The sequence below is a fragment of the Triturus cristatus genome, chromosome 12, assembly GCF_964204655.1.
Source record: "Triturus cristatus chromosome 12, aTriCri1.1, whole genome shotgun sequence".
Classification (NCBI taxonomy): Eukaryota; Metazoa; Chordata; class Amphibia; order Caudata; family Salamandridae; genus Triturus; species Triturus cristatus.
Window position 1 is genome coordinate 700,763,924 of NC_140595.1, and position 17,941 is coordinate 700,781,864.

Sequence of the window (17,941 nt, forward strand, 5' to 3'; positions counted from 1 at the left end):
TGACAACTCTCCATCTGCTTACTTTGATGGCATTATGTACGTGCAGGTTTAGGTATGTATGAACCACTGCTGGCCCACGGCTAGTGGTCACAGCTGCCGCTGACTAATTACTCAGCATGCTCTTACCAAACTAGTTTTCAAGATAAAATGGAGTGACTTGAAAGTCTAGGGCCAGATGTACGACCAATTTTAGCGTGCGCAAACGGGCTAGCGACCCGTTTGCACATGCTAAAATTGGTATGGTCATGTACTACTACAATTTTTGCGAGTCGCAAATGAATTGCGACTCACAAAAAAGTGTTTAGAGACTCGCTATTTGGAAGGGCTGTGTCCTTCCAAATAGCGACTCTCTAACCCATGTACTAATGTTTTGCGACCGCAATTGCAGTCGCAAAACACTTGCAATTACCTCCTACTTCAAGTAGGTGGTAATGCATTCGCTAATGGGAAGGGGACCCCAGGGGACCACTTCCCCTTTGCAAATGTCCCTGGGACCAATGCCTGCCCTTGAAAAATGAAACAAAAACATTTCTTTTTAATTTTTTTAAATGCATCCTATTTTCCTTTAAGGAAAACGGGCTGCATTTAAAAAAAATAGCTGCTTTATTTAAAAGGAGTCCCAGACATGGTGGTCTGCTGAGCCCAGCAAGCCACCATCCCTGGGAGGGCCAGCAAATTCCCAATGGGGTTGCAAAAAGCCGAGTGCCTCATTAATATTCATGAGCCTCGCATTTTGTGACCCCATTGGGAATCGCAATCAGTGTCTCTGACACTGTTGTACATAGTAAATTGTGACTCGCAATTTGCGACTTGCAATCGAGCGTAAATTGCGAGTCACAATTTACTAGGGTCGTACATCTGGCCCCTAGATCTTTCGCACTATCCATATGGAATTTACTGACTTGGGGTTTTGTGATCTTTGTGCCTTGAATAAAAATATATTTGATTACTTATTAGATATGTATCTATCACTGTCATTCATTATAGATAACACTTTAGTTCCCAAACTCTTGTCTTGATTAACTGTTCAGACACTGTGATGTCGACAGATCAAAATGTGTTGGTGCAGCAGATTACATTCTCCCATTGTCATCTGAAATAACTCCCTAATGTGCTTGTCCCACCAATTGGTGGTGATAATGAGGCGATTGGTCATCCATGTTGAAAGATGGTGCTGATTGTGATGTGGTTACATACAGATGATAGGAGCAATGATTGTGAGTTCACAGATATGTGAGCAGAAGATGTCAGTCCTTCTACTGACTGTTGCTGTAAGATAAATTTGACCAGACAGAACTTAAAGGTGACCTTTAGTCATTGCTTTGGGTAGCCTGGTGATATTAACCAGGTAAAGACCTGTGATTTGATGCTAAGCAGTAATTTACCATTGAGGATGGGGGTGTTAAGCAACCTAAACTGTGAATTTGCATTGGCCATCTGGCACATAGCAAGGAATGGCGATACGTCATAGCAGTTTGCTTTTTGCAGTCAAGAAATGGTTTCATATTGTCCACAATTGTCTGTTCAGCTGCGTCGGAATCTTGTTTTTCCATTGCCAGCATGGTTTATGTTCATGGCAGCAGCTGCGGGCCTCCTCCCCATAAGGAATCCTTTCGAGTTCATATGCGGCCGAAACAAAACCACAAAGCACTTCGGGAAGAATATGCAAGATAGCAAGCCCAGACTGGAGGCGAGGATGGCAAAGACCTCCACCGCCACCATGTACTTCCCTTGAGTGCTTAAATATGCTGGGATAAAAGACAGCCAAACAGCCACAAAGAGCAGCATGCTGAAGGTGATGTACTTGGTCTCATTGAAGCTATCTGGAAGTTTCCTTGCCAGGAAGGCCATGACAAAACTGGCGCAAGCCAGGATCCCAATATATCCCAACATGAGCCAGAAGGCAGTAGGTGAACCTTCGTTGCATTCAAGCAGCATTTTCTCATTGTTAAATTTCATGTTGATCTGTGAATACGGAGGAGATTTACCCAACCAAATGCTGCACAGGAGGAGTTGGACTGAGGGGCATGTTATCGCTATGGAGTTTGGCAGCCTAGGTCCCACCAGTACTCTCATCTTACTGCCTGGCTTTGCAGCATTGAACACAATGACCACAGTGAGTGTCTTGGCTAGGATGCATGAGACACAGATGGTGAAAACAGTACCGAAGGCTACCTGACGGACCATACAAGTCAGGGTGTGGGGCTGGCCGAGGAACCCAGCAGAGGACAAGAAGCAGAGCATAAGGGCCAAGAGGAGGATGTAACTTAGGGAACGGTTGTTGGCCTTCACAATCGGGGTGTTCCGGTATCTGATGAAAATGGAAAGGACGAAGAGGGTGATCAAGAAACCGATGCTGGCAACGCTGCTTAGTGTGATCCCCAAGGCTTCATCAAGATGAAGGAACTCCAGAGTTTTGGGGACACACTGGTCTTGTCTCTCATTGGACCAATGGTTGTCAGGGCACTTGAAACACTCCCTAGAGTCTGAAATGAGAAAACAAGAAGTAAGATCAAAATCCATGCAAAGCTCACAAATATTCCTCAAACATTGTAATTAGCACGACTGTTCCATTAACTGACAAGGACAGAGCTTCATTTCAGTGAAGTAGAAAACATACAAAGTCCACTCAACTCACCAGAGCTGGTTATTGAAGGCTTTTATATATAAATGATGGTATTATTCAGAAATATTCTTTGCAGAATTTAAAACTAAAATGCTATTGGTATCCACTGTTTCTACATGTGGGTTGATTCTAGAAAGAAGTATCTTGACTATGTAGAAGAACGCATTAAGGAGCAAACCTCTGGGTGATTTTAAATGAGAGTTCAGGTCTTAATCCTCCTTACCATGTAAACATGGTGATTAAGAGCTTTCATGGAAATATTCATTGTGAGAAACCTTAAAACTGTAAACAGACTTTGAACAATTGCATATACCAGAAAACAGTGAGATTATTGGTACAAACATGTTAGCAGGGTACAAACCACCCAATTCAAAACCGTTAAAGGCTGAAATCTGATAGAGACTTCTAGATGCAGATTCCTTACCTTAGAATATTTCCCATGTGTCAGACTGGATCTAGAAAATCTTGATCAGTACCTCTACACACTGCTAGGTGGTGACGATTGTCTCTGCGTCAGTGACTGCAATTGGCTCTGCGTCGGCAGCATCCATGCTGAAAGTGACAGTGCACTGGGTGGCCCCTATATTGGCACTGCACATGACATCAGTTCTTTTCTTTCCACACCATCATCGCGGATCCAGAGAGAGCTATCTCAGTCCATTTTTGGTCTATTTTTCAAAGTTTTGGCAGAATTCTTTTGAGCTTAGCTCCCAGTGTGCTGTAGGGATGTCCCATAGGAACCTGTAGGGTTTAAACCCTGTGGATCCTGTCACAGACAGATGTCTGAGACACACTCCCACCTGGTTTGCCTCTGGTGTCTTGAACCGGGCCACAAATCCATGGCCTGCCCCAACTGTCTAGCAATAATTCCTGAGGCTGTCTGGTGGCACGCTCTGAAGCTCATGTTCCAAGTCCTCATCGGTTAAGGCCCACAGAAAATCCAAGAAGTTGAAGTGGTCTTCGATTTCACTGCTCTGATCTAAGTCTTCGGACATGGCGGAGGAACGACGCCACACATCTAGGCCCCGCTTCTACATGTTAGCTGCTGAGCCTGAGTTCAGGACTGCTCCATGCCTCCTAGAATTTCCCACAACCGGAGCGATCCCACCCAGCTAAAAAAAATTACGAGGCAATGCACATCTTATTTGGGCAGGTGCCCCAAATGGATTCCCACCTTAGGGTTCGTCCTTTGCGCCAGTCGGACCCTTTGGATTCATTCCTGAATCTGGATCGCCTGTAGTCGTGAGTCTTCAACCTTCCCCGGAGACCATTTCAGTGGTGCCATTCTCAGCACTGCTGATGCCCCTCGGCGGATCTGACCCCTTTTTTATGCCCAAATCCCATATGGAGCCATAGTAGCATCGCCCGATGTTGACTTCAGTGCCGACCAGAACACGACCCTCTGTGAAGGAGACTGCATCTGCCTTTTCTGATAGACCCTGTAGGTAATACAATTGGGACAGATCTGAGGATCCTTATGGTTATTCTGACCCTCCTGGAAGAGCTTGGGGATATCTGGTGTGAGGAACTGGCAGATGCCAGTGGTCTAGATACCTCTCCAGACAGTGGCCTAATTTCTCTTCCTAGTGTGGCTATGGAGGAAGGGGTTTCATTTGCCATGGTGGTGAGAAAGGCGGCTGAGGTCCTGGACCTTATGCTGCCCTCAGTGGCAGTCAAGATGAACGTCTTGACTAAGGTGCTTCAACGCAAGTCACCCTCACAGAACCTCTTTTCTTCTTTAATGAAGCGCTCACTGATGTCATGGTTGGGTGTAGGCCAAGCCATACAGAATGGCTCCTGTGCACAGGACGATTACCCTTTGCCACCACCCCACTCCTCGGCACTCAGCTTTCCTCACCCAACACCCAACCCCGTAGAGTCAGGTTGTCTAGGCCTCCACATCTGATGTCAACACTGGCACCTTCCCCACCACTCCACCAGTTAGGGAATCCAAGAGGCTGGACACCTTTGGTAAGAAGATTTCCTTTTCCACCAGTCTTGCACTGTGGTCAGTGAACACCACATGCCTCTCGGGTTCGTATTCCCACACAGTTTGGGATTCGTTGCACAAGTGCAGCCCATGATCTAGGAGGAGGCCTGAACCATCCTGTCCCATGATATCGCTGATGCGAAGGATGCAGCAGAGTTTAGTATACTCTGTGGACTGGATACAACTGTCTCGCTACTCTGATCAATTGCTTCGCCAGTGGCACTCCAGAGCCATGCCTGGCTGAGGTCTACTGAGATTTTGGGGGCTGTCCAGGCATCTTTTATGAACATGCCCTTCGTTGGGACCCTCCTGTTTGGTGATAAAGCAGATTCAGGGCTTGAGCGTCTCAAAGACAGCAGGGCCACCAACTGGTTGCTGTGACTCTCCACGGCCCGGTCCAACTCCACTCTGCCTTTCGCCCCTCTGTGGCTGTGGTAGTGACTACCAACCACCTCCATTCCAACCCAGCCACCATGGACAACAGGCTCCCCAGTCCTTTTGTGGTTGTGGACGTGTTCCCACAAGTCCCTTGGAACCTAAGGCCATATATCTGCCCAATCCACCCCGCTGCCAAGCTCCAAACCCCTTAAATAGTTCCTTTCACCATCACGGGCAATCAGTCGGAGGCAGGAACATGCACCACCTGCCTCGTGGTGGTCCAGAACCTTGGACAATGGTTGTGTCAAATTTTCCCTGAGGTGTTACGCCCTCCCATTCACAGAAACCACGTTGCCCATACCACCATCCTCAGACCAGCTGACAAAGGACTACCTCTCCGTGCTGCGTCAGGAAGTGCAACCATTATGATAAATGGGGAGACCCAGTATATCGTCAAAGGACCTGGGTATCGATAGGTATCGAAAACAATGGTCCTAGACAGTATTCTCTTGCAATCAATGTGAGAGAATAAATCATCTGGAAGGAAGAGTACGTATTGCATACGCACATTCCACACTGGTGGGCTATTGTTAAAGGAAAAGGCACTATAAATGTTTGCACATTAGTTTATTTCATGGTCAAATCCTATGCATCAAATGAAACATAAATGTAAACAAAAAGCATAACATTAAGTACACAATGTTCTAAAGGTTACTACCATGGAGGAAAAAAGGTGATGAGAATTGGTGCTCATATGAAAGAGAAAGGAAAGATGAAAATCATCAAGGACAATTGTAGAACAGCGTTTCGAGATCTTAGATTTCTGAGGGATCTGGCTCAGCTTCCCAATGTGGCCAGTAACCCTACTATGATAGGCCTGCCCAAACTTAGATTTACAACACACTTTTCAATGGTTGTTCCTCAAACCAAGGTACATAGTGAAATTACATCACACTTTTCATTGATTACTCCTTGTTCGTAATGCACAGCGGAATTTCATCTGTGAATTATGGATAGTGTATAAGGGGTTACATGTTGAGTGCAGGCCCCATAGGTGGATGTCGACGTTTCGACCCTAGTGCAAAAGGGTGGGTGTACTCCTCTGCTACGGGTCTTCCTCAGGACAGGGGGATGGGGACCTTAAGCAACCATGTCAGATATGATGCCCCTGGAAAGTGGGTGATCCGAGTTTACTGGAGTGCAATCAAGTCAAAGATGTTTTCCCAGCCAAGCCGTGCTGGGCCCAAGGGAAAGCAATCCCCGATGTACCGCTATCAGAAAGACGCAGCATGTCACTTTCAATTAATTATGTGCGGGAATCAATCGCTCCTCTTGGAGTTCTATACGGAGAACCTCTGCATCAGTCCGTGTCTCCGACAGACAAGTCAGAGACACGGACTGATGCAGAGGTGCTCCGTATAGAACTCCATGAGGAGCGATTGTTTCCCGCACATAATTAATTGAAAGTAACACGCCGCGTCTTTCTGATAGATAGATAAACTCGGATCACCCACTTTCCAGGGGCATCGTATCTGACATGGTTGCTTAAGGTCCCCATCCCCCTGTCCTGAGGAAGACCCGTAGCAGAGGAGTACACCCACCCTTTTGCACTAGGGTCGACACGTCGACATCCACCTATGGGGCCTGCACTCTACATGTAAGCCCTTATACCCTATCCCCAATTCACAGATGAAATTCCACTGTGCATTACGAACAAGGAGTAATCAATGAACAGTGTGATGTTATTTCACTATGTACCTTGGATTACGGAATAACCATTGAAAAGTGTGTTGTAAATCTACGTTTGGGGCAGGCCTATCACAGAAGGGTTACTGGTCACATTGAGAAGCTGAGCCAGATCCCTCAGATAGCTAAGATATCGAAACGCTGTTCTACAATTGTCCTTGATGATTTTCATCTTTCCTTTCTATTTCACATGAGCACCAATTCTCACCCCCTTTTTTCCTCCTTGGTAGTAACCTTTAGAACATTGCGTACTTAATGTTATATTCTTTGTTTACATTTATGTTTCATTTGATGCATAGGATTTGACTATGAAATAAACTAATGTGCAATAATTTATAGTGCCTTTTCCTTTAACAATAACCCACCAGTGTGGAATGTGCGTATGCATGACATACATATCCTTCCAGATGATTTATTCTCTTCACAAAACTGTGTTAATTCTCTCACATTGATTGCAAGAGAATAGTGTCTAGCACCATTGTTTTCTTTACCTACGCATCACGAAGTGCAGGCTCTTTTGGCCAAAGGAGCCATCAATAAGATGCCAAAGTCGGAATAGGTTGCTATTCCCGCTACATTCACAGGGCCTGTAGAATGACAGAGGTCCCCACCCTATACCAGACCTGTGCCCTCTGAGCTACTTTCTGAAGAATGAGGAATTCAGAATGCTCATGTTGGCTCAGGTCCTGTCTGCCCTAGAGACTGTCTGGTAGCATTGGACATGCAGGGTAACTATTTTCACATACCTGTATCACCGGCCCCAAGATGTTCCCTGTGGTTCATGATGAGTCATGAGTACTTTCAGTTTGTTGTGCTTCCCTTTAGCATTACCAGCCCTCTTTGATTATTCACAAAGGTAATGGCTGTGGTTGAGGCTCATCTGTGAAGGTCAAGGGTTCCAGTCTTCCCCTACCTAGACGACTTTTCCAGTCAGTCATCTCACACATCCTGACTACAGCAGAGCAGCCTACATACTGGCAAATGCAGACTCTGCAGTGGGACCTCATGTTACAGTGGGCACAGAGTCAAGGGAGTATCTCCATTCTGTTCCTGATATCAGAGGGAACTGCAAAAGATCTAAATTGGTGGCTGATGAACCATGAGTGGGTCAGCAGCAGACCCCTCTCCCTTCCCCACCCAGAGCTCATAGTGGTGACAGATGCATCGCTCCAGGTTTGGGGTGGCCTTCTGGGAGAGGTGGAGGCCAACTCTCATCTACAGTTGAATCACCGCTCCACATAAACCTGTTGGTGTTGAGAGCGATTTGCCTAACATTGAAAGTCTTTCTTCCTTCCATCAAAGGAATCCTGTTAAAGTGTTCACAAATGTCACCACTGCCTTTTGGTAATGCAACAAACAGAGCCTGTGTCAAGAGGCCCTGCATCTTTGGACATGGCTGGAATGTCAGGAGTTATTCCTGGTCGTACAACATTTGGCTGGCTCTCTGAATGCCAGAGTGGACAAACTCAGCCACTGATGCCTCGTGGATGACAAATGGCTTCTCCATCTGGAGGTGGTGCAAGTCTCTTCAGTGACTCGGATAACCTCGGTTAGATCTACTCGCCAACACCGTGCAGTGTCAGCATTTGTGTGCACTGGGGTTTCCAAGATGGCACTTGCTCTGAGCCGCATTTCATCTTGAGTAGAATTCAAGCCTTCTGTACACCTTCCTGCCAACACCACTTCTGCCCAGAGTTTTCAAGAAAATCAGGAACAACCAGGCACAAGTCATTCTTGTGGCTCTGGTTTGGGCACAGAGATAATGGGTTCCCAAACACCTGAGCATAAGCATTGGTCCTTCAATCAGGTTTCCCTTTCAGTAGGATCTCCTGTCGCAGCAACAGGGCAGGGTTCTACACCCAAACCTTTGCATGCTCCTCCTTCAAGCATGGTGATTGAGCAGCGTCAACTGACACGTTTTTGACCTTCCTTCGTAAGACTGCGAAATCATTTTGACAGTGAGGCATCCCTCAACAAAGACCCTTTACACCTGCAGGGACAAGTTCATGTCTTGGCGCACTGACAAGCATGTTAAGCCTCTTCATACCTTCGTCCGAGGTATTGTTGTTTGTTTTATCATTAGCCTGGCAAGGCCTTAATTTGGGCACAGTTAAAGGGTATCTTTTTGGTATATCAGCTTTCTTATGGTTGCCGGATCAGCCCTTCCTGTTCAAGTCACCAGTTGTGAATCGTTTCCTGAAAGGACTTCAGCATGTTTCGTCTCAAACCCTTCATTATGACCCAATGGGACCTTAATTTGGTTTTAGCATTTTTAATGTGCTCGCCCTTTGAGCATAGTCACCCTCTGTGTCTCTTGATGAACAAAACTGTCTTCTTAGAGGCCATTACATCAGCCAGGAGGGCGTCTTCTGTGCACCCTCTATACACCAACTTCTTTCCAGACAAACTGGTTGTCCGCACTCCTGCCTCTTTCCTACCAAAAGTGGCAATGCCTTTCCATGTCGATCAAAGTATCACACTGCCAACCTTCTTTGCTCAGCCCCACCCTTCCAAGGGGACGAGAGACTCCATTGCAGGGGCCCAAAAAGAGTGTTCTCCTTCTACATCAATCACAGCACAGAACACCAGGTGGAAAATCAAATCTGCGTTAGGGTCGCTGGAGCATAGAAAGGGAAAGCCATCCAGAAACTATCTCTGAATGGATTGTACTGTGCATTAAGATCTGCTACGCACTGGCCAAGAAGCAACCTGAGGGCCTGCAGGCTCATTTCACCAGAGCCAAGGCTGAGACCACTGGGTTAGCTCATTGAGTCTCCGTCCTAGATATCTGTCAGGCAGTGACGTGGACATCTCTGCACATGTTTACTAAACAGGTTTGTCATGACAGACACTTTGGTCTTTTGGTCCTCTGGGACTTCTTGCCTGAGTCTGTTCAAAAACCCACCTCTGGGGAAGTATTGCTTGGGTATCTATTATAAGGTAAGAAAGCTGCAGCTAGAAGTTTCTACCAGATGAACAAACTGCAAATTCCCTACTGATCCTCCCATCTTCCTTGCCTATGTTAGATTTTTGTTTTTTATCTAGAAAGGTTCCTTTAAGTCCTTAGTGTCTGCACACTGGTCCATTAGCCTTCTGACGTGGCTATGTGCTTCAAAAGAAACTGATGTCAGCTCGCTGGGGTGATGCCTTTATATGCAGAGTGCACGTCACTTCCGGTGCGGCTGACACAGAGTTGATCGATGCCACCTACTGGCGCCAGTCTCATGCCTTGGGAATGTTCTAAGGTAAAGAATCTGTGACTAGATAGAGTCTCTACTAGATGAGTTACCTAAGATAAGTAACTTGTCCCTCAAGAGGAAGGAAATGTTTCAGTTTAACTAAATCAGTAGGATACCCCTGAAGTTGTCTTACTAGGAGAAAAATGTTATGCATCTCCAAAGAAAGTGCCACATAGCATGGATCGAGTGCCCAGAGATACCTAGAACTGACTATGTCTTTATTTGACTGTGAAAACGTATAAACTGTGAGTACTGAGACTCAATATGCTCAGGCTTAGGGCAGTCGCTCAAACTGAATGGAGCCAATGTATGCTGTGGTGGATGGAAGCAAAATTTAACAGATCAGTTGAGGCGGTCCACTGACCAAAAGCCCTTCTCTGTATGTATATTATGTAAGATTTTGTTTTGTAAAACAATAGTCTTGTGGTGCAGCTAAAGCTCTCTAAAATGGCCAGACCTAAAAAAAAGTGGAGGGAAGGAAGGGGGTGCCAAGTGGGTAGGGGCAGGGTAGCAATGTCGTAGTGTGGGGAAATATGAAAAAGAAAACAAGCGGGAAGAGGAGGGGTGGGGAGGAGCTTTAGAGCATGGGGAAAAGCAACACAGAAAGCGAGTAGAGATGGGAAAGGAAATGGTGAAACAGTACATGGGGAGAATGAAAGACAACACATGCATTCCCATCGAGTGCCTAAAGTAAAAGAAAAAAGTAGTTCCCTGAATGCAAGCAGTGTCAACAATGGAAGAATCCAAGTCAACCGGTCAGAACATTGACGAAACCGAAATGCAACTGACTTGGACAAACCCATGCATAGGGAGACACCAACTGATATAGGCAACAAATAAGGGACTAGCCCAAAACCCACTCTGGAAACAATAGGTCTTGGCAAGCTAAAGTTATTTGTATCTCAGACTTAACAAAAATAGTCCTAATGAGAACTTCCAAACGGTGGTGAGAGCTAGAACTGTGAAAAATCGGATGCTGATGTGTGCATTCTTGAGTCTGCAACCTGTTAAAAGGGCAGCAAAAGCTGACCAATGGTTACATCTCAAAAGATGAGGGCAAAGCCTATTCTTAATGAAAGTTGGCTAATGAATTAATATAGGTTCAGGGACAATGAGCATGGTTTTAAACATAATGCAATCTTTAACAGGTAGCCAGTGGAGGAATGTAAGAAGGAGGGTTGCATGGCTGAAGCAAGGGCCATCAGCAATCATACAGATAGTTTGATTGTCCACGGATTGTAGGCCCAGCAGCTTATACCTAGGGATGCTCAAATAGACGAAGTTATATAGCCATGTCTAGAACCCCTTGGGGCAGCTTTGGCTAGTCTTTGACCACCCTGATTTAGGAAAGAAGCTATTTTACCAAGGCGGCAGTGAATGTGCACTTAGAAACTATAACAGAAATCTGAGATTGTGTTACAATAGCCTCAAATGTATCCCTCAATTTATGTACAGAAAGAGCAGGTGAAGGACAAGGGCCCCTATTTATTGACCAGTAATTATTCAGTGAAGGGCACATGCGATTGGCAACATTAACCAAAAAGTCATGCTGTAACCAACATTTGCCAATTTGTATGATTGTATATATATATATATATATATATATTCACTGAAAAAACCATAGGTTTCAGCGGCGTTATAGTTAGCTGGACTTTTCACTCGTACAAAACCATTGAAATTCCCCCGTTATAGTTAGTTCAGCTAACTATAACTCGCGTGCCCGCAATGCACTGCTGATGACGTCACATATTACATCACTCATGACATGGTCAGTGACATCACTCATGACATCACTGATGACATCTCAAATTACATCACTGATGACATCATACTTGTGATAGAGTGGCAGACCTCCTCTCCCCCTAATATAACCTTTGATACACTCATTCAAAAATAGAAACTAAAATTTTCAAAACAATGGACATACCAATACCAGTTACAACAACCTATTCAGTAATTCTAAGATCCACATACACATCCACTCATTCACCAACAGTCCTATACAGTCCCTCATACATGTACTCACTCATCATTTGTACTCATACACCTATATATCCTGTTACACAACGCCACTCATCCATAGAATTACTCACACACATAGTCACTCATGCTAATAAAGAATCAAACATCCATTTACTTGCATATACAGTTATACACACACCAACCACACTTACTTCTACAGAAACTTACACATACTTAGTCTTTTAAACAATCACTTATAGAAACACATACTTATTCATACAGGAACTCTTCCAATCTCTCACTCTCACATATACTCACTTATATACACCAATAGTCACATATACTGGTTTAAAACATATGTAGTTTCTCATGAAGACACTATTGAGACAATCATTCACTCACTAACACACCCATGCACATACTCATCCACCCATACAGTCCTGCACACATGCTGTCTTCAACACATACAAACAGTGAGTCACTCATTCATGCACCTATGCACTACGTAATACCCGCCACCAAACCATACAGACACTCAGACACTCATACTGATACTCAAAAAAACAACTAATAACCTATATAGACACTCATGTAGCTACTCACCAACCCATGCAGCCACTTATACACAAAGTGAGAGACTGATACAGATATTTACATATTTAAACATTACTCACTAAGCCATGTATTCACTAAGATACACTTAATCAGTCAGTTATACAATCAATTTTTCAAAAACAAATCATCCATTTAGACACTTATATACCCATATATTCTTCCATCGACCTTGAGATATTCATATATAAAATATATGTAATTTTCAGAAAAACACACTTTCACTGGATGTCATCAGTGATGTCATGAGTGATGTTATTTGAGATGTCATGAGTGATGTCATGAGTGATGTCACTGACCATGGCATGAGTGATGTAATATGTGACGTCATCAGCAGTGCATTGATGGCGCGCAAGTTATAGTTAGCTGAACTAACTATAACGGGGGAATTTCAATGGTTTTGTACGAGTGAAAAGTCCAGCTAACGATAACGTCCCTGAAACCTATGTTGTTTTTGTGTGAATTTCTAAGGTTTTTTAAATGCTAGTTCCTAACTATAACGTGCCTGAAACGTATGGTTTTTTCAGTGAATATATATATATGTATATTCACTTAAAAAACCATAGGTTTCACACGTTATAGTTAGGTGGATATTTCACTCGTAAAAAACCAATGAAATTCCCCCGTTATAGTTAGTTGAGATAACTATAACTCGCGCGCCCGCAATCCTCTGCTCATGACGTCACATATTACATCACTCATGACATGGTCAGTGGCATCACTCATGACATCACTGATGAAATCATCCTTGTGATAGAGTGGCGGTCGCGCGAGTTATAGTTATCTCAACTAACTATAACGGGGGAATTTCATTGTTTTTTTACGAGTGAAATATCCACCTAACTATAACATGTGTGAAACCTATGGTTTTTTCAGTGAATTTGTACGGTTTTTTAAATGCTAAGTTATGTATGTATTATAATTTTTTTTATATATATATATTTTTTTGTTTTTTCACCGTGCGCGCACCGTGCGCGCACCTCCGCGATTTAAAAAAAAAAATAATTTACATGTTTTTTTCTGCCTTCGGGGTCCTTCAGGGACCCCCTGACCAAGGCTAGGGGGTCAGGAACTCTCTACCCTGCCCCCTTTTCACGTTCGCCACCTTCCTTTTCCACTCTCGCACTGAAAACAAACAAAATGGCGGCCGAAACTTCCTGTTTTCGACCGATTCGAACGTTGACTGACATGTAACAATCAATCAGAATTACGCTCGCGCACGTTAGGGTGCACGCACGGTGCGCGGCTATAGATATGTATGTACTTTTAACTGCAATTTTCTCAGGAACTACTGAACAGATTGACTCCATATATGCAAAAGGCACATCCCTGACCTGAGGACTACCTCTCTGCCAAATTTCAAATAATTCTGTTCAGCCGTTCGGGCTGTACCTTCGACTAAAGGTCCTATGGGAAAATGCATGGGGAAAACGCGTTTTGGGACCCCCCTTTTTTCTCGGCCCCCGCTTGACGAATCCCCCCGAGACTTTCAGGGTAGGAGCTGAGCGGACCGCCCCATTAGTTTTGAAAATTTCGCGAAGATTCGTCAACCGGCGCCAAAGTTATTCAAAATAGAATTTTGAGAGTTCCTATGTAAACACGTTCCTCACTATAACTATCTACTGGCGACCGCCAGTAGATAATATATATATATATATGTATATAGTGAACATAGCTCACTTCTAGCTAAAAATATACCTTTCCGCTCTTGTCTCCTATAAATGGAGAATTGTTGATGTAACTAACAAGAATGACTCCTCATTCCAGTTGGCTTATGTTTTCTACATCTGTTCTTAGGTATTTGTTATGTTTTAGGTATGTTTGTATGCCAGGTTTATTTGAAAGATCTCTACTATGCATTGTCACAGTTGAGGTCTTTGAAAGAACACTGGTCACTTCAACTAGTGGATGTGCAGAGCGGAAGCTAGCAGAAAATTCCTGCTTGATGGGAACAATACTGACTCTGGAACCACAACCCAGGGAATTTCCACCGACAGAGCCCCTAACCACCTCTTTCTTACTTCTAGAACTATGAGAGTACACGTTTCTGAATATACAGAAGGTGCATACTGCTGGATCTGGCTCTCTCTGCAGGGTCACCACAAACCTTTTGCCTTCACTCTTTCCCTTTGATAAACCCAATTTCAGGTCGAGCATAGGTAGCGCACATGCGCTGTCTGGAAGATCTGGTGTAATCACTGTACCAAGTTTAATCCTGCCTGCTGTTTGCTATTGGTTCACTGCTGTGTTGCTCTTTTTTCCTGCCTCCTTATTGGTGGGTGCTCCCTATACATCATTTCCGTTGTATGTCGAGCAGCACCGACCAACTACAATTTATTTTCACTGTACAGGGTTATATGTTCCTTAAGGGACTACTTGTTTTAATTCATGCTAGTCATTCACCATATGTACACAGACGCCACGGGCGCCGCGCTTTATCTTACAGCATGGTATATTTACTAAGGCTTCTCATGTTCACTTACCTGTCCATATATTTTGGCGAAGTTATCCCTTACACCACAGTCGCCTTTGCATTGCTGAGTGTTTAGAAACCCCTTTACACAGGAGCAGGGAGAGTTACTGCTTTCCTGTTTGCAACACGGCGCCTGTGTTTATGCTTTTCAAGGCTTCTAGTTCACTTCCACGCCCGTATTTTTTATTATTGAAGCTATCCCTTTCACCACAGTGGTGTTTGCATTGCTAGGCTCATACAACCTCTTTCACGCAGGAGGAGTTACCACTTTAATGTCTGAAACATGGGCACCTCAGGGCGTCCGCTTTTATGTTTACCAAAGCTTCACAAGTTCTCTTTCTGCCCGTATTTTTTGGCAAAGCTGTCCATTTTACCAGAGTGCCGTTTTCATTGCTGGGTGCATACGACCTCATTCTCAAAGGAGCTACGCGATCAGATGTCACAGCGTCCACAGCTCTGCTGTGTCTCGTATGAGAAGCTTAGTTATTACCTAAATTATGCGTTGTGGCTGCTGTGACGGAAGACCGCTTACGGGCCTGCAGAACTGCCTGAGGCTTCAGAACTAGGGGTGGGCGGAATTTGCGAAATTCACTTTTGCAAATTATCGCGAAAATGTTAAAAATCTCGGCAAACACGCGGAAATATCGCGAAGATGCGGAAGTTTTTTTCCTGCCCGTTTGCGGTATTTTTTAAGTGGTCGCGGCTCGCCAACTTACCCATGCAGTTGCTCGCGGGCACGGCCATCTTGTTTTCACTTGTCTCGCAGTGCATGATCGCGAGAAGAAAGACGTGATCGCGCGATGACTGACGTTACCACGGGCGCGAACTGTCGCGAGACAGCGCAAATGGCTACCAACAATCCAACATCTCGTGGAGAACGCGACCAGATCGGGAAATCTTGTCGGCAAACGCGGGGATTCAGGTAAGGCGATCGAGCGCACGCGAGAATGTATTATTTTACAGTGCGAGCAAGCCAAAAATTTCCGGTAAAATGCAGATTGCGGAAATGTTGACATTTTCGCGCTCTCTGCGGAACGTGAAAATGTCAAATTATCGCAATTTCCGTGAGCGGAACGGAACTTTAGCCCAGGCCTATTCAGAACTAACCCACCCACCTGCAGGAGCAGCATGCCCCTGCCCGACAAAATTTACAAGATTTTGTGGTTTGTGTTATGCACATGAAGGATTTCCCCATACAGGAAGCCAGATGTGCATTATTTCAGATCGTTAGTAACTCGTCATTAAAGACTCCGACAGCAATGGTGTATCCGAGGTAAAAGAAAAGCATGTAGGATAGCCCAGTGGGTTGATATGATTGCTGCAGTGATTTGTGTGTGTCATGCAGCTTATTGATCTGTTTTTTGTTGTACTGCTTCACTTCACATTCTTTCACAGGTTGTTAATCAACACATCAAATTGGGTATGAACATTAATGAAAGACGGTTTAGTTCAGAATGTTTGCTATTTATGTGATATAACTTAATATTGGTGTAATAGCGGTCGAAAATGAGTTAAGTATAGCGCAAATCAATAATTCAATTTGTGGTCTAAATTATTTAAATTGTCTTCTTTATGACTGAGAGAAAGAGCTGCATAGCGATGCAGGCAACTGTATGCAAAAACAAGCATTGGCAAAGCCAATTGGTCTTGCCTCTACAAGATCTTTTGGCTTTGTCAAAGTTTGTTTGCCATATTGCATAACAGCGCGCCCACTGTGCAACATGGCTGTAAGTAAAAATAAAAGCATTTGCAATGCAATATGTCTCGCATTACTGGAAGTTGAGCTATTGACGTTGCTAATAATAATGCAACGCCAATAGCAAAAACTTTAAGTAATGCAAGACCTATTGCATTGCAAATGCTTTTGCTTTTAGGACTCTTTACCACTGCTTAGCAGTGCTAAAGTGCTTGTGCTCCCTCCTTCAAGCATGGTAATATTGACCTATGCCTACACCTAATTGTCAAATTTAGTTTGCCTTCAATTCTATACTACATGTACCCAGGGCCTATAAATTAAATGACAGCAGTGGGCAGCAGCACTCATTGTGCCATCCTCTAATGTAGCCTTCTAAAAGTTGTCACATGTCCGTAACTGCAGCCTGTAGTGCAGTTTTAAACTGCCATTTCGACCTGGCAAAACAAATGTTTTGCCGGGCCTAAACCTTCCTTTTTAATACCTAAAAGTCACCACTAAGGTAGGCTCCAAAGGCTTATAGTGCAGGGTGTGTTGTATTTAAAATGTAGGACGTGTGTTTAAGTTTTACATCTCCTGGCAGGGTAAAACTCCTAAAGCTGTTTTTCACTGTTGTAAGGCCTATCTCTCCCATTGACTAACAATGGGTTACCCTATTACATGTAATAGGTGCTAACTTTAGATTGGCAGCAGATAGAGATATGCTGTTTCCACTCAGAATGAATTGTAATTTAAACCCCTCTTTGATTGTGAAGTCAGATCTTAAGTTACAATTCTGAAAATTCCACTTTTTGAAAGTTGGCATGTTCTTGTCCTAACCATCTGTGCCTTCTGCCAGTGTCCTGGGTCACATGATTGCAAATAGCTCCGTTGTTGGTTGTTTGTGTATTGCTTCCAGACAGTAACACAAAGGGGGTTTAGGTGTGGACAGGATGGGCCATCCTAAAAGGATGAATGGAGAGGGTATGTACCCAGCCCTAATTACACAAAGTAATTTGGTGCCAGACCTGCATTTTGTCACCCCAGGCAGTTGGAGTCTTGACAGGTGAAGAACTTTCCAGAATCAGATGTGGGGTAGGACAGGAAGCTCACCCTACACAAAGGCTAGCCCAGGTGTAAATATTGGACCTACAGAGGCACCCATCAGTACTCCTGGACCTGTGGAAGTTACAGAAGAAGGACTGCCCTTCTGCCAGAACACTGCCCTACTGCTTGAAGGACT

General features: G+C 44.3%; 1 protein-coding gene across 1 annotated transcript in view; it reads right to left on the reverse strand.

Annotated features, from left to right (window-relative positions):
- Nucleotides 1-17,941, reverse strand: part of LOC146780137 (extracellular calcium-sensing receptor-like) — a 44,200-nt gene that overhangs the window by 7,409 nt on the left and 18,850 nt on the right. The window contains exon 6 of the mRNA XM_085637122.1: nt 1,616-2,486. Within this exon, the coding sequence (XP_085493248.1) occupies nt 1,616-2,486 (871 nt within the window). The remainder of the gene's footprint in view (nt 1-1,615; nt 2,487-17,941) is intronic.